This window comes from Talpa europaea (genome assembly GCF_964194135.1).
Source record: "Talpa europaea genome assembly, chromosome: 13".
Classification (NCBI taxonomy): domain Eukaryota; kingdom Metazoa; phylum Chordata; class Mammalia; order Eulipotyphla; family Talpidae; genus Talpa; species Talpa europaea.
The window spans coordinates 26,551,311-26,567,315 of NC_140080.1; the positions used below are offsets into that span (position 1 = coordinate 26,551,311).

At 38.7% G+C, this 16,005-nt stretch overlaps 1 protein-coding gene across 1 annotated transcript in view; it reads right to left on the reverse strand.

Moving 5' to 3' along the window:
* Positions 1–1,144: 1,144 nt before the first annotated feature.
* MEIKIN (meiotic kinetochore factor) overlaps positions 1,145–16,005 on the reverse strand; it is a gene marked incomplete at its 3' end in the record, with an annotated part of 52,602 nt that continues 37,741 nt past the window's right edge. Inside the window, exons 11-13 of the mRNA XM_084252605.1 lie at positions 15,767–15,886; positions 10,700–10,820; positions 1,145–1,176 (exon numbers count right to left, since the gene is read on the reverse strand). Coding sequence (XP_084108731.1) covers positions 1,145–1,176; positions 10,700–10,820; positions 15,767–15,886 — 273 coding nt within the window. The remainder of the gene's footprint in view (positions 1,177–10,699; positions 10,821–15,766; positions 15,887–16,005) is intronic.

Sequence of the window (16,005 nt, forward strand, 5' to 3'; positions counted from 1 at the left end):
AAACAGGTATTCTTTCTCACATGAACCTACCACCTAATAGGAAACTCCTTGAAAACAGGGAATTCTTCTATTTAATTTTTTCTTCCTCCACTGTTTATCACAATTCTGCTTGTAAAGCCACCAGACAAGTTTCTGATTTAGCTGAGCACTGATTTAGAATTAAGGTCTAAATTTGGTTCTATTGTCCATCATTAATGATTTCTTCTACATTTCCTAACAACTTTCCCATATTTCACCTTCAGATGAAAATCTGAAATGTAAGTCACAAACAGCTTTGTTAATGGCTTATGGACTCTAAATCATTTACAAGATTGATTATATAGGACTATTTTTAAATGAACACTAATTTTATATATATATACACACATTATATAACCTCAAATTAATTCATCCTTATTAGAATTTTATTTCACATTGAGATAGCTTTGACAATTTGACTCTTACTCTTTTGTGTAACATTAGTAAACCCATTAGAGCTGAAATCTCACCAATAGTTATACAACTGTATCATCTTCACAGGATTAGTGCTTTTTCAGAAGCACTAACATGCCACAAGAAATTATAATACAAAAGAAAACCCCCAAAATCCTACAGATAGTATTAATTAAAGAATGTTGTTTGGGGATAAGGTAATATATTAAATACTTAGTGTCTGATTAATTGTACATATTATACATTTGTGCTTCAGCAAACCTTGAGGATAGAGTTTCTTTTAGTCAGACCTGAAATTAGGTCTCTCACTCATGTGATTTCAATTAAGTTCTGTTAAAAATAGCTCGTAATATAAGCATTTTCATTTTTAGTGCCTCAACAACTTCATACTTTCAATCTATACAAAGGGTAAACTTTGGGAAAAAACAATGAAAGGAAGTTACTTAATATCCTGGTGTTGGCTGAAATTATTTAATGTATAGCCTTCTTATTTTATAATGCAAATACATATACTTAAGAAGAATACAGAAAAAATTTAACTAATCAAAAATAAATGATACAAATCTGAATAGAATTTCAATGTCAGTATATATTACATATCACAAATAATTAGAGAATTTTGAATTTCATATAATTTCAGACAGACATTGTATTTTATGGGCTTTGACTTTATGTTCATATCTTCAAAGGAGTGAAAATTCAGCCACAGCTGCTACAGCCTGCCACTTGTTTTTATTATAATATCTGAAGAAAAAAATATAGCAATAGATTATTTCATACATATCACAGCAGGTGTCCAACAGTTAATTACTTATAACCAGTCCCTGGGGAAGACAGCTCTTGATGTCTAGGCGACTCTAGTTTCACCCATCAAGTCTTAGAAAAGAAATATAGAGGCCATTAAAGAAGAAGTCTTGTTCCTTCCTGGATAGACTGAGAATAGTTTTCTTTGCAGACACTGAGACCTGCTTAATAAAATTCTGATAGAAATCCTAGTAAAGACAGCTGCCAGTGGCCATCACAAGGCCTCAAACTCTAACCTTGTAACCAGGAAGAATCAAACCAGTTGTGTCCACCTCAGCCACCACTCAGGCAGAAATCATTCACATTCTATTACCCACCTTCATTTGCTATCTCATACTTTTTGTTGTAGCTGAATTCAGGTTCTTCCCAATATAGGAATCTGGGCCTTTCCCCTCAACCTTATATCAAAAGATCCAGGGTGGAGCTAATTCTACCTTTTCCCATATCTGTTTTCATATTAAGATATACCTTATCCTGACAGACTGATCCAATCAGTCTACGTTTTGCTATCAGGCCAAAAATTCTGATTCCAGGCTATGCTCTATACCAATTAAATTAGAATCTCTAGACAAGGGGCCAAATATCCAGGGAAGTCTGATATGTGACTAAGTTTGAACACCAAACACCTATATCTTTGCTATTCAAGGTGTGGTCCATGGGCCAATAACTTCAGCATCACCCAGGGGCTTATAGAAACATAGACTCTTGGGTCCCATTACAGACTTACTGAATCAAGATCTCCATTTTAATAAAATCCTCAAGTCATTCACAAGCACATCAAAGTTTGGGAAGCACTATTATTCTACTGTCTATTCATTGTTGCTATCTTTACAGATGTCAGACACTGTCTACTCACTTATTAAAGACTCTGAGCCACCATCATCCTTTTCACACCTACCTCTGAGTAACTTCCCAAAGGTGTAATCAGTCCACTCAACTACCCAGTCTCACCTACCCTCACCTCCTCAGCATTCATATACAGGGACATGGCCTATATTTTCCCCTGACATAAGCTAGAATGCATCATTTTGAAACTTTACAATACTACTGGGAGTCATCCTCTAACTGTATGTCTTTCTCACTACCTTGAACCTGATCGGTCACTAAGCCCTGGAAATTATACCAATAAACATTTTTAGTTCAGACTGATTCTCAAACCCCAGAACCTCTGAATCAGCTCATTGAAACAATGAAACCAGAACTTATATTATTTATAAATTCCCTAGGTGTTCTGAACACCACACTTTGAGACATGCTAACTCAGATCCTTATTTTCTCAACTTTGTTCATTTAGGATTTTGTAAAACTCCTACCTGGTCTTTCTGCTTCCAGACTCACTTCTCCCCATACCACCTCCACACTTCCTGCCAGAAGGATCTAGTTAAAAAGCACTTTTACCAGGATAAAATCAAATCAGTATGACATAGAAGGCTCCCCGCAATCTGATCCAATTACTTCTCAAGACTCCCTTCTCAGAGAGTTCAATCTCCATATACCTGAACACAACTATTTTCAATTCCTCAGCTACTCAAGGATGCTTTAAGCCTCTGTACCTTTATTTATTTATGCTGGTTGCTCTGCATGCCTTCCCTATATTCCCCAATAGGGTCCCACATATAGCTTTATGAAAGCACCTCTCCCTCCAATGGACATACATACATACAAATCTGACTTTCTGTATAAGATTACAAACTTCACTTAAAGACAATTGTCTTTATCTGAATATTACCAGCAACTAACTACATCTAGCACATGACATTCAGACTCAATAAATGTGTGTTGAATGAATAAACTAATCAATTGCAAAACTCATCTTCTTATTCTAGAGATATCTGGCACCTAAACAACAGATTATAAAGGTATTCATGGCATCCAAAAAGTTCCTTTTTTGGGGGCCTCCCCAGTGGCGCAGCGGTTGAGCGCTGGGCTGCGAAGCTGCCTGCAGCCTCTGCAGCGCCAGTTCAATCCCCGGCGGCCGGGCAAGGGTCCCCACATGGCGCACAGACCTCTCCTGCCACGCCTGCTGCTTCCCTCAGCAGAGCACTTTGTTAGTCTGCCTGTTCTGCTCCCCTCTCTGGCCCTGATGAATTCTCTCACCCTCTCGCACTTCCCTCCAGTGCTTGTATAAATAAATAAATCTTTAAAAAAAAAAGTTCCTTTTTCCCAAGGAACAGAGTAGCCTGTGTCACCTCTATATTTGTACTAGCTCAATGTGTTTCTGTTAAAGACTATACACATTTATCCGATATGTATATACATACACATATATGTGTGTGTGTGTGTATATATATATATATATATATATTTTTTTTTTTGGAGAGGACATATGTGTTAGGAAAAGGAGAAAAAAAAAAAAAAAAGAGAAGCGCCTGCATAGTCAAAGGTGGTCAGGAGCCTTATCTGATATATTCCTTACATGAGATGGCATAACCAAATTTACCATCAAATTCAGTAACATATTTTAGACTTTTTGCAACTTTATAAAAACAAAGAAATAGTTTTCAAAGGGAAATATAGTGAGTAGACTTGAGGAATTACCCTAATCTGACAGAAGCAAATAATAACTAGTGCATAGTGAGTGGATAGAAATCAGACACCTTATATAGATTATCTATAATCCTTGAAACAACTCTGAGGTAAGAACTAATATTGTGCCAATTTTATAGGCAAAAAGCTAAAATTCACAAGATTTAAGAAATTTGAAGTTAGGGCCATTGTACTCTTAAGTGATTTACATTATCCTACCTTGGATATGCCAATCTTTTTCCATGTCAGCTGTCATACTTTGGTATGATATTTCTACCTGACATTATCTAAAAACTCAAACCTATCATTGATTTTATATATATATATTTATATATACAGGTATATATATAGGCAATTGATTGTATACATATACATACAGTTGAAGGCCATTATTAACTTCCTAGCTTGACATATGAATCTATTTTTTTTTTTTTTTTTGTGGGACCATCGTCAGTGGCCGGGGATTGAACTGGTGCTGTAGAGGCTGCAGGCAGCCTCGCAACCCAGAGTTCAACCGCTGCGCCACCAGGGGAGGCCCGACATATGAATCTATGACTTACCATTAATCATCTGTTCTGGAACTCCATCTAAAAATAAAAATCTTAAAATCTTAATTTAAGGTTATAGGTTTTGTCTGATTTTCCAGAAGATATTAGCTTGAAGATCTTTCTTGATAATTCAAAGAAAAGTTAGTATCCCCTCTTGGGTTCCTGGAGATAGTTTTCCATTTCTAGACTATCACCCTCCAGAAAAGCATGAGGTCTATCTCATCACTAAACTTGTAAGCCCCTGAAGGGCTAAGGCTGTAGTCATCTCCCTAGTTAATCCTGCAGTGCCTAATGCATATCTGTTGACTGATTTAAAATTCCAATCTATTGTTAAAATTTTGAGGCCTATAAAACTAATTGCTCTAGCTTCTTCTCAGCAAAATAAAATAAATTTCTTTTTTTAAAGATTTATTTATTTATGCATACAAGAGCTGGGGCACAGGCCAGAGATGCAGGGCATGAGAGGATTCACCAGAGACAGAGTGGGGAACAGAACAGGCAGACTGACTGAAATACATTGCTGAGGGGAGCAGTGGGCGAGACAGGGGAGGTCTGCTTCACAAGTGGGTTGCTCCCTGGCAGGCCGGGGATCGAACTTGTGCTGCAGAGGCGAGACAGGCCAGGTCTGCTTTGCCATGTGGGTTGTTCCCTGGCAGGCCGGGGATCGAACTTGTGCTGTAAAGGCTTCGGATTGCTTCTTAGTGCAGTGCTTAACCCCTTGCGCAAAGGGAGGCCCCAATATCTCTATTTAAATAGCATACTGACCGGTCTCCCCCGTGGCGCAGCGGTTGAGCGCTGGGCTGCGAAGCTGCCCGCAGCCTCTGAAGCGCCGGTTTGATCCCAGATGCTGGCGAGGGTCCCACATGGTGCGCAGACCTCTCCTGCTGCCCGCTGCTCCCCTCAGAGGTGTGTTTTGTCAGTCTGCCTGTCTGTTCCCCGCTCTGGTTCTGGTAAATTCTCTCACCCTCCCGCGCTTCTGGCTGTACCCAGTGCTTGTATTAATAAATGAATAAATCTTTTAAAAAAAATAGCATACTGACGCTTAATGTGTAAAACAAAGAGAAGCAAAACTTCTCTGTCTAGATAATCTGGGAAACTCAAGAGTCCAACATACTCTACCTCCCATCACCTCTTTGACAAATACACAAACTACTGAGAAACACTAAAAATACTGAGTTCTAGTTCTGATTCAGTCGGTAATTAACTGCGTGAACTTGGATAAGTCACTTATCAAGTTGGCCAGGTCATTTTTATTATATGTAAAATAGACTAGGTCATTATATGTTCTTAAATCTTAGTACTTATTGGAATCACTTTGAAAGGTCAGTACCTTGAGATTGCAGTGCCTTATATCTAGAGATTATGATGTATCAGGTCTGCAGTGATTCTGGTGCAGATGATGAGAGACCACAGATCGAGAAATCCTTGACTAGATGTGTTCTATCTGGCTGTCACCATTTTTGTACCTCTACTTACCTAATCTATCTCCTCTATCCCAACTCTTTTAGATTCCTCCAGTGGTTCACTTTCACCACAATTTCCTCTTTAGTCAGCATAGTACCAGTTGCTAATGAACAAGCAGCATACTGAACAGGGGTCCTAGACCATCAAAAGTGAGCAGCACCTAGTCCTGATTAGATTACTGCCAAATAAGCTAAAACATTAAATGCCAGGACTAAAAATAGGCTGCTGTGTGTTTAAAATAATATGATCACTAGTTAGGTTGGGGCTCTGCTATTTTTACTAAAGGAAAGGCAGAGACAAGTGACCAGAGGTTGAAAGGGAGTATTTAAGTGAGGAGGCTGCTAAAGGAGGTGAGAGGTAGAAAGAAGCCAGGAGGTGGCACAATTGGTTCAACATGCATCAGGTGAGGTTCTCTGCGAGTTAAACTGAAAATTTTTTCTGAACACTCAGAAGAACATCCCAGACACATTTTTTTAAAATCTGGATTTGTTGCATGCTTAAACACAAAGTTGTAATATTACCTGATGGCTTAAACTAATACCAGATCAAAAAAGATAAAATTAAGAGAAGTTTCTCTATTTTTATTTTTGAACTTTTACTGAATTATGGTATACATATGTATACCATACATATGTATGATGTATTTTCATAAACTTGATGGATTTTCATAAACATCACATGCATGTAGCCAGCATGCAGAACAGTAACAACCATGCAGAAAAAAAACACTACCAGCAACCTAGAATTCCTTCTTCTCACCCTTTCCTATTAATACCTCCTTCCAAACAAGAACAGACATTAAGATAATTTCTATCATAGCTTTATTTTGCCTACTTTGGTACTAAATGCTAGTAATATTAAATGTACTCTATTGTGTCTAGTTTCTTATGTGAGTCATCAAGACTGTTACATATAAGCCTGTGAAGCTGTCCGAAGCCACTGCAGCATGAGTTCAATCCCCAGCAGGGGAGATTCCCACATGGTGCAGCAGACCTCTCCTGTCTTGCCCGCAGCTCCCCTCAGCAGTGTGTTTCGGTCAATCTGCCTGTTCTGTTCTCTACACTGTCTCTAATGGGTCCTCTTACCACCACCCCCACCTCTGGCCTGTGTCCCAGTTCTTGTATGCATAAATCAATAAATCTTTGGGGAAAAAAAAAAAACACTGTTGCATATAACTGTCTGTGTTGATTCTCACTGCTATCTCACCGATAGATAGCACTCCAGTGAATGAACATCCACAGTTTATCTATTCTTCTATTGACAGGCATTTGGAGAGTTTTCAGTTTGGAGCTAATATCAACATATCTGCTATAAACATTCTAGTATATATTTTTTGATGAACATATGTACACATTACAGTGAATATATTCCTAGAAGTCAAATTGCTGGTTCTCCTAAGTTCAGAGAAATGCATTTGCTGGATCTCTTTCCACCTCAGTAAAACTTCTAGGGGTTCAAGGATATGAGAGCTACGCCTCACAAGGTGAAAGAGAATCTGTTTTATTGGCTCCTCCTACAACCAAACAAGAGGCATAATGCCTAGTGAGCCTTTTTAGATTTCAGAGTCAACATGCTTCTCATTTGAGTGTATTACTCCAGTTCACTTAGCAAGTGACCTAAAAAATTGCTAGTTTTGAGAGGTCCCACAAGAGAAGGTTCTTACTGTACAAGATACTGTACCACTTGTACCATTTGATTCAGTCACTCTAATGATGCGGAAGTGATAGTGGCAAATAGAGATGCTGTTTGGAGCCTACAGACGAATCACAACACAGGGTCTCAAGATTTTAGAGCAAAGTCATGCCATCCTCTGTGGATAACTATTGTATTTTGAGAAATAGCTTTCAGCCTGCCACTGGGTCATGGTAGACATTGAACAAATAACCTTAGGCCACCAAGTTACAATGAGGGCTGAGCTGCCCATCATCAATTGTGTGTTGTGTGATACAGTAAGCCATAAAGTTGGTTGTGTTACCAAATGGAAATGATATATACAATTTGGGCTCAAGCAGGCCCTGATGGCACAAGTAAATTACACTAGGCAGCGGCCCAAATGCCCATGGCCCCTTCTACTACTACATTACTGTCTCTCTTCCAATCTGCACATACGGCATGATGGGGAGGTCTCTAGGCTCACTTGACAGAGGAAAAGAAAACTTGGTTTACAGATGGCTCTGCATGAAATGGAGGTATATCTGAAAGTGGACAGCTATAGTACCTACAGTTCCTTTCTGAGATATTTTTGAAGGAATATGGAGAAGAGATATCTTCCAAATAGGTTAAACTTTGAGCAGTGCACCTGGTTATTTGCTTTGTTGCAGTGAGAAATGGCCAGATACCCGTATAAAAAACCAAAAACCAAAAACAACACAACGAGTGCCAGAAGTATGTGGAGAAAAAGGAACACTATTATTTTGTTGGTAGGACAGTAGAGTGGTCCAGCTCCTATGGAAAGAAGTGTGAAGATTACTCAAAAGACTAAAAATGAATTTACCATATGACTTAGTAATTCCACTTCTACATATCTACCCAAAGTACAAAAAATTACTAAATCAAAATTCCTATGTTTATAGCAGCACTATTTACAACAGCCAAGACAACCTAAATGTCCCAGAACAGATGAATGGATCAAAAAGATGTCGTACATATACACAATGGAATACTACACAATGTTCAGTAAAGATACTGATGCCATTTACACCAACAAGGATGAAATTGGAAGGGGTTAGTCTAAGTGAAGTGAACCAGAAGAAAGATAAATACCAGAGGGTTTCCTTTATATGTGGAATCTAGAGGAAACTAAACAAAGGATCAAAGACAAACTGTAAGACTGACCCTTGAAATCAGATCATAGATAAGACATTCAGGAGGGGAGGGAAAAGGTGAGGAGGAGAGTTGATGACAGTGGGGAGGAGAGCATGGTAGAGGGTAGTGGAAGACTGTGGCACGTAAGTAGTGGGAAACTATGGTGACTGCATTTGAGGGGAGAAATAGTATATTATGGAAAAAAAAGATGTTTAAAAACAAATAAGTAAATAAATAATCATGAAATAGGTGCATTAAAAAAAAAAGAGAGAGAAATGCCCAGATGTGTGATTCTATACCGATCACACAACAGTGGTTATATTCAAATTGTGACCAATAGTTTAACTGGATGGTCAGGAACTTGGAAGGAACATGATTGGAAAACTGGTCTCAAGGAAATTTAGAGCAGAAGCATGTGGACTCATCTCTCTGAATGGGCAAAACATGTGAAGATATCTGCATCTCATGGAAATTGTCACTAAAGGGTGATCTCAGCAGAGGAAGGTTTTTTTTTGGTTTTTTTTAAAGATTTATTTTTTTATTTATACAAGCACTGGGTACAGTCAGAAGCACGGGAGGTTGAGAGAATTCACCAGAGCCAGAGCAGGGAGCAGAGCAGGCAGAAGGATCGAAGTACACTGCTGAGAGGTGCAGTGGGCGGCAGGAGAGGTCTGTGCGGCATGTGGGACCCTCCTCCAGTGTCCAGGGAGCAGCCAGGGATCGAACCAGCGCTGTAGAGGCTGCAGGCAGCTTCGCAAGCCAGCACTCAACCACTGCGCCACCAGGGAGGCCCCAGAGGAAGGTTTTAATAGTGGATAAGATGACCTGTGCTGTGAACATCAGTTAGTCCCTTTCCCCAGCCCTGTAAATTCATGAACAAAACAAAGTGGTGATGGTGACAGGGAAAGAGGTTATATATAGGCTCAGCAACATGGACTTCCACGCCCCAAGCTCAACCCTGGCTACATCCACTGCTGAGCACCCAGCATGTCAGCAGTAGAGACTGACACCTAGTGCCCAGTATGCCACCATTCCACAGAGTCATCATTAGTTACTGGCGGCAAACTAATTATATTGAACTACTTCCAGCATGGAAGGGGCAGCATTTTGTTCTTCCAGGAATAGACATTTCATATGGATATGGACTTGCCTTCCCTGCACACAATGCATCTGCCAAAACCACCACCACAGGATTTACAGAATGTTTTATTCACCCATCATGGTATCAGCATTGCTTCTGATCAAAGAACTCACTTAGCAGCAAAAAAAGCACAGCAATAGGCTGCTACTCACAGAATTCACTAGTTTTATCATATTCCCCACCATCCTGAAGCAGGTTTGACAGGATAGTGAAATGGCATTTTGAAGACAAAGTTACAGTACCAGATAGGTGGCAACACCTTGCAGGACTGGGGTAAGGTTTTCCAGAGGTTGTATATACTTAAAATTGTCATATATGGTGCCATTTCACCTTTAATTAGGATTCACAGGCCCAAATCAGGGGGTGGAAATGGAAATGGAATCACTCAATATTACTCCCTGGCAACTCTACTCCAAAATTTGTTTTAAAACATTATTACCCCCTGGCAAAATTTTTGCTTTCTGTTCCCATAAATTTATGCTCTGCTGGCCTAGAGGTCTTAGTTTCAAAGGAGGAATGTTTCCACCAGGCGACACAGCAATAATTCCATCCAGTTGGAAGTTAAAGCTGCCAACTGGCCACTTTTTCTCAAGTCTCAGAGTCAATAGGTGAAGAAGAAAGGTACTCTGCTGGCTGGAACACTGACTTGACTACCAATTGGAAACTGGACTACTACCCCACAATGGATGCAAGGAAAATTAAGTCTGAAATACAGGAGATCCCTTAGAGTATCTCTTAATATTACCATGTTAAAAGATCAATGGAAAACTACAAAACTATCAAAGCAGGTCTACTGATGGTTTACCGCAGAAAAGAGGATTTGTTTCACCCCAATATTTGAAAACCACTACAAGCTGAGGTGCTTGCTGAAAGCAGAAAGGATATGGAGCAGATAGCAGTGGAAGGCAGTTATAAATACCAGCTACAAACCATGTCTTATCTCTTCAAAAAAGTAGGCTCTGCATTCATACTACAGTACCTTGAGGAGTATCTTTGGGAGGAGAGTATTTCTTCTTTAAAACAACACCTTTACTTTTCACTTGTCTAGTTCCTGGTGACGCTCTAATAATACAACATATTTCAGATGGATTTGAATGAAACTGAAAAAAAAAAGTAGATATTGTCTAATTCTTTCAGGTATTATATTTCTCTGCTCTTTTATTTCAAAGGCACATAGTCTCAATCTCCAAATTTCGTGGAAATTAACAATAGAAAGCATTTATGAAATGCTTACTCTAAAATTCATTTTAAAACATTGGCTTATTTAATATTCACAAGAACCAGGCAGGTCAGATTATATTATTGTCATTTTTTTAAAGATTTATTTATTTATGCATACAAGAACTGCGGTATAGACCAGAGGTGCGGAGAGTGGAAAGGATTCACCAGAGAAAGACTGGGGAGCAGAACAGACAGATGTACTGAAATACACTGATGAGGGGACCAGCAGGCAAGACAGAAACAGTCTTCTGCACCATGTGGGTAGCACCCTGGTTAGGATCAAACTCATGCTGCAGTGGCTGGCAATAGTTTGATAGTATTGAGACTAACCCTGTGCCACCAGAGAGGCTCTAATTTTTAAAAAAAGATTTATTTATTTATGCATACAAGAACTGGGGTAACTGCCAGAGATGCGGGGGTTGAGAGGAGTCACCAGAGACAGAGTGGGGAACAGAAATGGCAGTCTGACTGAAATATACTGCCGAGGGGAGCAGCGGGCAAGACAGGAGAGGTCTGCTGCGCCATGTGGGTTTCTCCCTGGCCGGCCGGGGATTGAACTCGTGCTGCAGAGGCTGTGGATTGCTTCATAGTGCGGTGCTTAACCCCTTGCGCCACCAGGGAGGCCCAGGGAGGCCCTGTTGTCATTTTTTAAACAAGGAAACTTAAGTTCAGAAAAGGTCAGATATCTTATTTAAGCATGAAAGAAAGTAATGATAGAGTTGACATTTCTCTGACAGCAGTCGGAGAAAAAGTTTGCATTATTTACTGAATTGAAACACAAATTTAAATTTAATTCTCAAACACCAGATTTCCCAACCCAGATAATTTTGACAATTTTCCCCATAAGCAGACAATCTATAAAATACTTTATTTCCTAGAAATAACAAATCGTGGGTCTCTCTGGTGGCGCCAGGGGTTAAGACGCAACCTATGAAGCTATCCGCAGCCACTGAAGCACGAGTTCGATCCCCAGCCAGGGAGCTACCTACTTGATCCCCAGCCAGGGAGCTACCCACGTGGCACAGCAGGCCTCTCCTGACTTGCCTGCTGCTCCCCTCAGCAGTGTATTTCAGTCAATCTGCCTGTTCTGCTCCCCACTCTGTCTCTGGTGAATCCTCTCACTCCCCACATCTCTGGCCTGTACCCCAGTTCTTGTATGCATAAATAAATAAATCTTTGAAAAAAAAAGAAATGATAAATCTTGCTGTTTAGAACTCAGACATAAAAAGATATGTATTTATCAAGGGCTCCTCCCATTTTAAGTAAAGCCTATATAGACATCTCTTCTGTAAAATTCAAATCATCATCTGTGGTGGACATCTATTTTTTTTGCCAGCACTCATTTTCTAACCTTCTGTCATTGAACAATATCACAGTTTTCTTGGTAAAACTCTACTCATCCTCTCATCCTTCATACCACCCCTTCCTTATGAATGATAATACTTAGTCCCAGATTGATACCAAACTCTAGCTAGAGCTAGTAGAAACTGAAAAAAAAAAAAAAAAAACCCTCTTAGGAGAATGGGTCTCCAATTTAAGTGCATAAAATTCTTATCACATAAGATCAAGAAAATAAATGATCAGGATAGACATCAAGTATTCTTTAAGATTCAGCTTACAATAGTTCCAAGCAGATATGACAGACAAAATTCACCTTAGCTCCCCCTAAAATTTCATTACAACAGTAACGAGAAAGTATCAAACTTACAAGAAAACAAGCTACCATGGGTATGACTGTATAGAAATGTCAAACAATGAACTTAAGCCCCTGAACATCAGATATTAGAAATATCACATTAAAGCAGAATAAAAATGTATGAAATTATCAAAGAATTAATTAAAATCTCATGAATGTGGAAACAATGAGATTATCAAAACTGAAAAGTCCTTTGAGAAAGAAACTAGGACTTCTTGAAAGGAAAAATAAAATAATTGAAATAAAAAATCCACTAGCACTAGACACTTTTACAGAAAAAAAATACTGAAGAAATTACCCAGAATACAACAATTAAATGAAAAAAAAGAGAAAGCTTGAAAGATATGGAGGACAGAAAGAGGCCTAACATTTGCTAATTACCATTCCAGAGAAAACAACTAAGAAATTCCCAAGTTGATGTGAGACATGAGCCCAAAGATTCAGACCTAAAATCCCAAGCAAAATTAGAATTAAGGTAGAGCAGCTAACAAAAATATGAATCCATTTATATACCCAATCCAGTAAAATTATGGCACACCCAAAATAAGGAGAACTTAAAAGAAGCCAGAAATAAAAGATCTACAGTCACCATGGCCATCCTCAGGCACAATGCTTCACTAGAAGTACAGAGAAGATAGATACAGAAAAGATGCTTTATTCAGTTATAACTTCCTACGGCAAAAGAATACAAATTAAGATGAGCAAAGGGAAAAGGCACAAAGGGTAGAGGCCAGGAGAAAAGGCATAGAGGCTGAATCCCAGAGGACAAGCTTTCAGTTATCATCTCCTAGATGAGTCATATGGACAGCATTTAATACTCCCATGTGCAAAGTGTTGCCAATTAGGGAAATTCAGCAAGCCTTTATATTAGGGTATTTTTCTGTAGTCAGACACAAACACAAACAGTCCTACATTACTGATCTCATTGCTCGGATGTCAGTCCCCAGAGGTCAAACTGATATGAGATGGTCCAAAGGCCACAGGTATCGAAAATAGGTATTCACCATAAATCAAATTTTAGCATAAAGTACCTGACATATTTCAGGACATACAGAGATGATGAGGAGGGAAGTACTGAAGAAATTACCAAACTATAATAAATTAATGAAAGGCAGAATATGCCAAAACTCACAGGTCATCTCCTAATAGCCTTGCCATAGGCTAGTTCTGAGGACCTTGGGAATGCACAGACCTGCTGAGTTAACCCTTCCTTGCATATATATAATTTGCAAGTAAATGACAAGCTAACAGCAAAGTTATGACAGCAAGATGGAACTCAAAAGACAGTGGAAAGCTACCATCAAAGAGCAGAGAGAAAAATGTCAAGATGGAAGTAATATACCCAATAGATAGGGGGGAAATTAGGAAGAATCATATTCACATCATAACAAACTAGAAATAGAAGGAAAGTTTTTAACCACATACTGTGGTCCTGAGTATTGTTTCTCAATGATTTTTGGTTTTTCTTGGAGAAGTTACTTCCTGGCACCCTTGTGGTTCAGTGAGACCATGTGATATACTCGACAATGAGTTTTGAGCAGAAGGAATGAATATAACTTCCAGGTCAGAACATTTAATTGCCAATGTAAGATCTTTTGAACTTTTTTCCCCCTGGCATAGTTTCTAGGTGATTATCCTGACAACTACAGTTCAGTTAATTCAGTCGAAGTATAGCATGATCAAGAAATATTCCTATGCCACTTTAGCCACTACTATTTTCAAGTTATTTGTTAGCATAATTTACCATGATTAGTATAAATTATCTATAAAATAAGAAAACTTATAATAGAAATGAGAATTTCAAAGAGATATTAACATTTCCCTGTTCATCGCACCACTGTTCACAATAGCCAAAATGTAGAAACAATAAATGAAGGGATTCCTCAAAAGGGGGAAAAAAAAATAATAGGAGGGCCTCCCTGGTGGTTCAAGGGGTTAAGAAGCAACCTATGAAGCTATCCACAGCCACTGCAGAACAAGTTCAATCCCCGGCCAGCAAGCTACCTATATGGCCTGGCAGACTTCTGCCTCGCCTGCTGTTCCCCTCAGCAGTGTATTTCAGTCAGTCTGCCTGTTCTGTTCCCTAATCTGTCTCTGGTGAATCCTCTGACCAACCGCCCCCTCCCCCCCACCACACACACACCTCTGGCCTATACCCCAGTTCTTATATGCATAAATAAATAAATCTTTTTTAAAAATTGAAGTATACATTGGAGTATTATTCAGCTTTTAAAAAGGAAGGAAATCTTAAACTACAGTACAACATGGATGAACCAGAGGATATTATGTTAAGTGCAATAAGCCAGTCATGGAGGAAAATTTAGTCCACTCAAATTTCTTCTCTCTACCAAAGATGGTGCTGCTTAAGTTTTTGCCTCCTCGCTTCCCACTTTTCCCCAACTTATTCCCTAAAGTACTGACACAAGAACATCTAATAATCATCTCCTGTTCACAATCCTTTATTTGCCCCTCTTAGGAAAAAAACTGAAATTCTTCAATACGGATTTAAGACTCTTTAAGATGAACAGCTTTCTCTTCACCACCCAGTTCCCCATCCTCACTCCAGAAACATCAAAAAGATCTAGCTAGCTACACTGAACTACAAAGCATCATTAAAGCTCTGCCTCTTTATTTCTTTTTCTCTTTCCCTTTTTGTCTTACTCTCTCTGTGTCCCTACTCTCCTTTTCTCTGTCTCTTTCTCTTTCCTTCCCCTGTCCCTCTGTTCTTTCTCTGTTCATTGCCTCTCTTTACTACCATTACAAACCCATGGCTCTTTGTCATGAGTCTTATGTTTTCTTCATTACTATAACATAGTACTCCCATATATTTATCTTAGCATAATGTGGCTGGTGACCACAATTTATATGTACAGACAAAAAAATGAATTTTGGATCAAAATACTGTTTTCTCTAGTTGTTTAATATTCCCAAGATCTGATAATGTGAAGTGTTTTGGTTGTAGCAGCCTAATATCCTTTATTTAATATTATAACTGATCTACATCATCTGCATGTAGATGATGTTAGCCTTACTTAAGTTTCATACTTCTTATAATATCACATATGCAACATATTTAATATAACAACAATAATTTATTTCCGTAAACTGAAGAAAAATTGAAAATACTACCTTATTTGAAGAATTTTCTTGCAAACTTGACACAGGAACAATTTCATTTGAATTAACATAATTGCTGATATTTGGAAATAGTTCTTCGAAAGATGTATTTTTAACTGGGGACAAATCAATCTATAAAGAAGATTATAATACTCTTTAGCTTTAAAATTATTTTTAAATAGGAATTTTTGTTTGCTACAGCATCATGTGATTTTTTTTCCTATTTGTTCATCCAACAAAGATTTATCAAG